This window comes from Pediculus humanus, genomic scaffold (genome assembly GCF_000006295.1).
Source record: "Pediculus humanus corporis 1103172107592 genomic scaffold, whole genome shotgun sequence".
Taxonomy (NCBI): domain Eukaryota; kingdom Metazoa; phylum Arthropoda; class Insecta; order Psocodea; family Pediculidae; genus Pediculus; species Pediculus humanus.
The window spans coordinates 213998-221151 of NW_002987206.1; the positions used below are offsets into that span (position 1 = coordinate 213998).

At 22.8% G+C, this 7154-nt stretch overlaps 1 protein-coding gene across 1 annotated transcript in view; it reads right to left on the minus strand.

Annotated features, from left to right (window-relative positions):
- The window catches only part of Phum_PHUM230750 (Ptx1 homeodomain protein, putative), a gene marked incomplete at both ends in the record, with an annotated part of 7014 nt that extends 6759 nt beyond the window's left edge, over window positions 1-255 (minus strand). Inside the window, one exon of the mRNA XM_002425952.1 lies at window positions 227-255. Within this exon, the coding sequence (XP_002425997.1) occupies window positions 227-255 (29 nt within the window). The remainder of the gene's footprint in view (window positions 1-226) is intronic.
- Window positions 256-7154: the final 6899 nt, after the last annotated feature.

Below are 7154 nucleotides of genomic sequence, written 5' to 3' on the forward strand. Positions count from 1 at the left end.
TGTTTGTAGTTTCTTTTTCTCCTGGTTTTCCTTTTCTTTTCTCCTTTTTTTTTTCCTTTTTTTTCCTTTTTCCTTTTTTTTCTTTTTTCTTTTTTTTTTTTTTTTTTTTATTTTTTATTTTCTCTATCCTTGAAAATCATTTGAAAATTTTCATACGAAGCATGCGCAAAAGGAAAGAGATAAAATTTTTACAATCGTCCGTTTTTCTCTTATGCTAACCGTAAACGTTTCAGCACAACTTCCGGTTTTAAACATTTTCAATATATTTTTAATTTAAGATGACAATTCTCGTCATTTAAATTTTATCGAATGGGAGGTCTTCATTATTGTTTTTTTTTTTTTTTCTCTTCATCATTTTATCTTTCTACCTTCCCCCTCTCTCTTTCTCTTCCTTCCTCCCTCCCTTTCCCCTTTCCTCTGATATTTTCCGAGTTTCAACTTTTAGGCTTTCCTATTTAATTTCTTTCCTTTTTTTTTACAATCCTTGTAAAAAACAAAATCTGAACCGAATAATATTAATTATTATTATTATTATGATTAAAAGAAAAAACGGTTTTTTTCTACAAATTTTTATGTTTTCTTAAAAAGAGGGAATATAAAAAAAAAAAGAAAAATTTTCACCAATCACGTTGAATGTGGAAAAGTTTTCGTAAATGAAGATTCAAGTTGAAAACCTTCATCCGGTTTTATTCTTTTTTTTATTGGTAGATTATTTGAAGCTGTAACTATAGAAACCGAAAGAAAAAAAAGAAAAAGGAAAATTATTTTTCCTTTTTTTTGTAAAAAAAAAAAAAAAAAGTTTTTATTTAACTCGAAGAACAACGGATACATTTAATATTGCAATGAGTATGAAAATATTTTCATTAAAAAAAGAAAAAAAAGGGAAAACTATTAAAATTTACCAAAACCAGGAAAAATAAATAAACGATACAAATTAATTTACAATTAAAAAAATATTGGCAAAAAATTATCATTAATATAATTATTATTATTATTATCATTAATTAATTTCATTGCTTTTCGATTTGATTAATACGTACACGTATTTAAAATAGTTTATAAATATAAAACAAAGTTTAGGTTGGTAACGGTATCCAAACGGTTGGTACCACCGTTCTTTTTTTAAGCGGTAAAAAAATAAAAAATTTATTATTATTATTATTATTATTGATAAAAAAAAAAAAAGAAACTGGTATCGAGTGGCGAGGGCGACGACAGATGGACGGGGCGGGTTTTTTTTTTTGCCAAAAGGACTCTCTTGGTCGGGGGTGTCACAGTCAATGAACCAAAGTCTATTATGCACCCAATGCAACAGATTTCAATCATCCCCGTCACTTTCTGTCACCCAACCTCATATACCGTTTTTTTTTTTTTTTTTTTTTTTTTCTTTTGCCCTCTCATTATCTAATGTTTTTTCTGTTTTCTTTGACATCCACTTGTCATCACTTCCTCGGCAGCAAGCATCGAATTTCTCATTTTACTCCCTTTTGTTACATTTCATCTGTTCTTTTAGGTTTATCATGACAAAGGATTTTTTTTTTTCCGACTTTTTAAAATTGTTATGTTTCTATAAAAAAAAATAAAATGCGAGGGGGATTACTGTAAAATTATTGTAACATTTAAATATGGGCTTTCATCGTAAGTAATACACGCAGACAGACGAGTTAAAGAATAATAAATTATTATTATTATTATGAAAATAATGGGAAATAAATAAATAAAGAAAAAAAAATCTTAAAAAATTATACAAAACTAAAGTTGTAAATATAAAAAGTAAATGAAAATTTATCATCATCATCATCATCATCATCATCTCTTTATTCCAAGTCGCTGGCAATTATTTTGCTCCCGGCATTTTAGGCGGTGAAAAAGAAACATGAGTGAGGAGGTTATGGAAAGGGAACCTAGGAAATGGGGGCCACAAAATGGGAGTTTGTTCAAAATCATCCCTTTGGGCGGCTCCGCCATCTCGATCGAAAACGAAGTTAAGCCTTACTTTTATTTCTCTTTATATTTTTCCCCTCAACAAAATAAAATATTGAAAGACAAAATATGGATGTGTTTTATATATATATATATATTCGCGTTTAAATTCAAATCTCGATGAAATAATAAATAAATAGTTTTTTTTTTCATTTTTTTCAGGTTTGCCAACTTTTTTATTAACGTAAATATTACGCCCCCTCCCGTTTCTTTACCCCCCACCTCATTTCAAAGACGAGAAAAAAAAAGAATAAAAAGAGCAAAAAAAAAAAATTTAATTAAATTATAAAAAAAAAAGGAAGGAAAGAATTCTCTCTCCACTAAAACTCTCATTATTTGCGGGGTAATAATAATAATAATACATTTTTTTATTCGAAAATTAAATAAAAATAAATAAATAAAAAAAAAATGAAGAAAACTAGGAGTGGCCACAAATTAGGGACTCTTGCCTTTAGAATATTGGTAATTACACGGTGTACACGTGACAGTCACGTGTGTTTTGACAACATAAAGTCAATAATAGACAACACTCGTCACAAATTTATATTAAATCACAATAAAAAAAAAAAAGGCGAACAACAATGAGACCAACTATTTTTTATTTTTTTATTATTTTTTTTTTTTTTTAGTAAAAAGTTAATAAAAAATAAAAATTTTATTTTATTTTTTTTTTATAAATTTAAAGAGAATAAAATTAATAATATTATTAAAATAGATAATTAAATAAAAAAAATGATAAAAAATATTAAACAATTTTAATAATCGTCCTAATACATAATGATAATAATTAATAAAATTTATTTTTTTATTTTTATTTTAATAAATAATGTTTAGAAAGGTTATTTATTTATTTTTTTTCGAATTATATCAGTCGGGACGCAAATAATAATTTTATAATTTAAACAAAAAAAAAAAAAAAATTTAATGATTAATAATTATTATCATTATTATTATTTTTAAATCTTTAAACGTTGGTCTCTATTTATTTATTTTTTATCCAAATTTTTTTAAATATTTAAATTTATTATTTTTGAAAATAAAAATTTTTTTTTGTTATGACTTTTTATATATATGATTTGGAATAAAAAAAAAAATTTTTTTTTTAAAAAAAAGTTTGTCATATCGCTTAACCCCTCCCTGTTTGTTGTAAGTGAAGAGTTTTGTTACTTGCCTTTGAGAATCAATAAAGCTCTGTGGCGAACAGAATCCTGTAACCATGACAACAGCATTCACTCATCTTCTTTTGTCAAGGATTTTTCAATTTTAAAAAATTTTGAATCTGTTTCGAAAAAAAAAAAAAAAAAAAAAACATATACATGTGTGCGTGTGTGCGTGTGTGCGTACCTAAAGGGAACACAAAAATTTTCCCCTCATAAATAATTACTACACAACATGATACTTGAAAATATAAATAAATATTTTAATTCCCTCGTTTATTAATTAATTAATTATTTATTTATTTAAAAAAATTATGAAATAATAATAATAATAATAATGAAATGTGTGTATATAAAAAAATTATATAATTAAATAAATGTATAATTATAAATAAAAATATCGACTTAAATAGCCCCTAATCGCTCGCCTTTGTTAATAAATAAAATTTTTCATAAGGAATATATCACGTTTTTAATAATAATGATAATATTCATAATAATAATGATAATATATGAATATAAAATAAAATGTACAAATACAAATAATATTAAGCGATTTTATTTTTTTAAATGAAACTTTTTTAATTACGAGTTTTACTTTTTTTTTTTTCAATCAAAATATTTTTATTATTAAATCGAATCCTTTTCATTCTATCTCTCTTTTTTCCTCCCCCTCTCCTTTTGCTCCTCTTTTCCTTTTTGATAGGATGAGCTTTCAAGTAAAAAAAAAAAAAAAGCCACAATTTTTTTTTTTTTTTCTGTCATAAAAGAGTTTTTATTGATTTAAAAACAAAAACAAAATGATTTTATTTCGTTTAATATAAAATTATTTTATTATTTAAAAAAAAAAAAGATTTTCCTCTCTTAATTAATTAATTGAATTAAATGTTTTATTTTTTTTTAAAACTTTTATATGATAATAATAATAATTATTATCGTTAAACGGAATTTTTACATTGTCTTTAAGTGAAAATTTGAATATTTAAATAAGTGGAGGAATAAAAAAAAAAAAATGTTAAAACATAACAACTGTTAGAATTGAAAAAGGGCCTGCAGGGAGGATTTTTCGATTGATTTTAAGATAGGGGCAAATTTCTCCAACCCCCAGGAGGCCTCACGAGGTGCTTTTTACAAGTGTATTCGAGAAATATAGTATATAGGGAGGGTTCTAGAAAATCGCCAATTGATCAAAGCATCTGTCCGAATCAATTATACAACTTCATTTTTTATTTATTTATTTATTTTTTCTTTGTTTTAATGAAAAACTCATATAAAAATAATATAAAATATATGCAATTGAAATGTATTAATAATAATTTCTAATCTTATCATTATTATCTTGTAATTATATAAACTTTACCCTTTTTTTTGGGGGGGGGTGCGGGTAGGGGAAAATAATTAAAATTATATAATCAAGTTCAACCCTCTGACATTGCCGTCGGTATTTGCATCACATAAACAAAAAAAAAATTTTATTTATTTATTTATAATTTACGATAATAATAATAATAATTATTATTATTTTTATCATTAAATAGATACAAAAAAAAAGTTTATGACGTGTTCTTAAAAGAAAATTATTAAAAGTAATAAAATTAATTATTTATTTATGAGTATAAAATAAATAAATATATATATATATATATATATCAATTATTAATTTCTTTTTATATAAAATAAATTGATAAAACAAAGGAATTAATTTGAGGAGCAGGGGGGGGCTTTTATGTAATTGAAAAATATTTTCAAAATATTAATTTCTGTTGATTTACTCGAATTTAATACTAATTTTTTTTTTTCTTACTTAATAATAATAATAAAAGTTTAGAAAAAAAAATTTTGAATATTTTATAAATTTTTTAATTTATTTAAAATGAAAAGTTTAAAAAAAAAAAAAAAAATTGTGTTAAATGTTTAAAAAGTCATCAACACATAAAAATTATTTTTAAAGGAATTTTATGGTAATTTTTTTTTAGTATAAATTACTTATTTAATTTATTAAAAATGTTTAAATACGTGAAAAATACGTTTAAAAACGTCAAAAGAATCGTAAATGAAATAAAATTAATAAATATCCCGCGAAGTTTTAAAAGAATAAACGTATAATTAAAAAAAAAAAAATTATTCTTCCGGTATGACAAAAAAAATTCAAATTTCTATAAAACAACCACGTACAAATTTACGTGAAACTTTTTTTTTTTTAAAATGTCGAATAAAATAATAAATTATTTAGACGCATTATTGCAATCAAAAAAGTTTTTGTGTTAAAAAAAAAGAAGAATTAATTTGATAAAATGTTATTAACTACATACATAATTCACGATGTTGGGTCGTTAATTTTTTTTTTTTTCAAAATAAAAATGATTAAATTAAAAAAAAAAACACTTGTTGAAGTGTTATGTTAAATATTTTACCTTTGAGAAGTGTCACGAAGTCAAAGGAAATCAACCTTGACTAAGCAATATAGTCCAATAAAATTTGCGAATAGTTTTGCGCATGCGCATGCTTCAACCGGTGATCTGTCGTGTGCTGAATGACCTTAAATGATAGTATTTTATATTTTTAGTGACCTAATTTAAAATTTATGACTTAATATTTTAATTAATTTGTTTTTTTCTGTTATTTTTATATTTTAAAATTAATTATTAAGTTGTGATTGTTAAAATTTTATTTCAATTTTATACAATTTATAACATTTTCTCACACCAAATTGACGGTAGGCTTTTGTTTTGAAATCAGTTCTCAACGTCAAAATGGCGATTTCTCTTGATTGAAATAATAATTCTACGGCGTTAAATTTGCTTTTTTCAAATATTATTATTTATTTATTGTGATCATATCTAATGAACATCAAACTTCGGGTCATTACTCATTTAAGGTGAGCATTATCTGTTTTTAGCAAGATCAATTTCATTGAAAAATTAGAAAAAAAATCATACTGGGAAATCAATTTTTATTGCATAACCTTGAATTTCATTGGAGATCCATCTTTTTTCTTTTTCGGCCATTTATTAAAATTTTAAATATTGACATATGCCAAATATTGTAGAATTTTATTTTTTTTATATGTTTTTCATTAAAAAAAATATTATGACAAACTAAGATGCAATCTTACATTTTTCTATTGATTGAATTTATTAATTAACTTGTCTAATTTTTTTTATTGATTTACTTACTTATAACAGGCCTTTAAAATGTTCAATCTGCTTTTAAGTAAGAAAATTTAAAAAATCTTACTTTAGTTAAAAATTTTTTAAATTATGTAACCATGATTTTAATCTTTCACCATTAACAAAAATTTTAATTTTTATGCAAAGATGAAAGGTAAATTTTGAAAGTTGTTTCTCCTGATTTTCTACATATTGTAGTTGATTTGTATAATATTTTTTTCTCATTTTGTTTTCTTTTCACCTATTTACAATTTTACATACACATATTAGCAAACAATTAAATAATCTGATAATCAATTTTATTGCTTTTTTAAAAATATGTTTCGTATTACTCCATTGTTGTCTTGTTGGCTGTTTAGTAATTATTAATAGAAGTGAACCTAAAAATCTTGTTTCACTTTGACAAAATGACATGCAAATTGAAAAAAAAAAAAAAAAAATTATTTTGTTTTTACTGAGGTTTAGTAAAATGTAATAAGTTTTAATTCGATTTCTATTTCGTTTATATTTGTCATTTTTTATTGGGAAAAAATTTTTTCTAAAATTTAAAAAAACCAAAAATTGGTATCTCCCAAGTATGAGTTTTATGAGTAAATTGATGCATGAGATTTAAACATTATAAAATGTTTTCACTTTTTTTTTAATTTATCAAAATAATAAGAGTTGCATTTAATAAATCTCTTTTAAAAGTTTTTCAATAGACTTAACGAAAACTTGCCATTTTAAAACATTATACCTTTGATAATCATTTATATATTGGGTAATTTTTAAATATTGTAAATTATGTTTTCAATATTAAAGGGTTTCTCTTAATAAATCCAAAGTTCTTTTCATTTATATATTA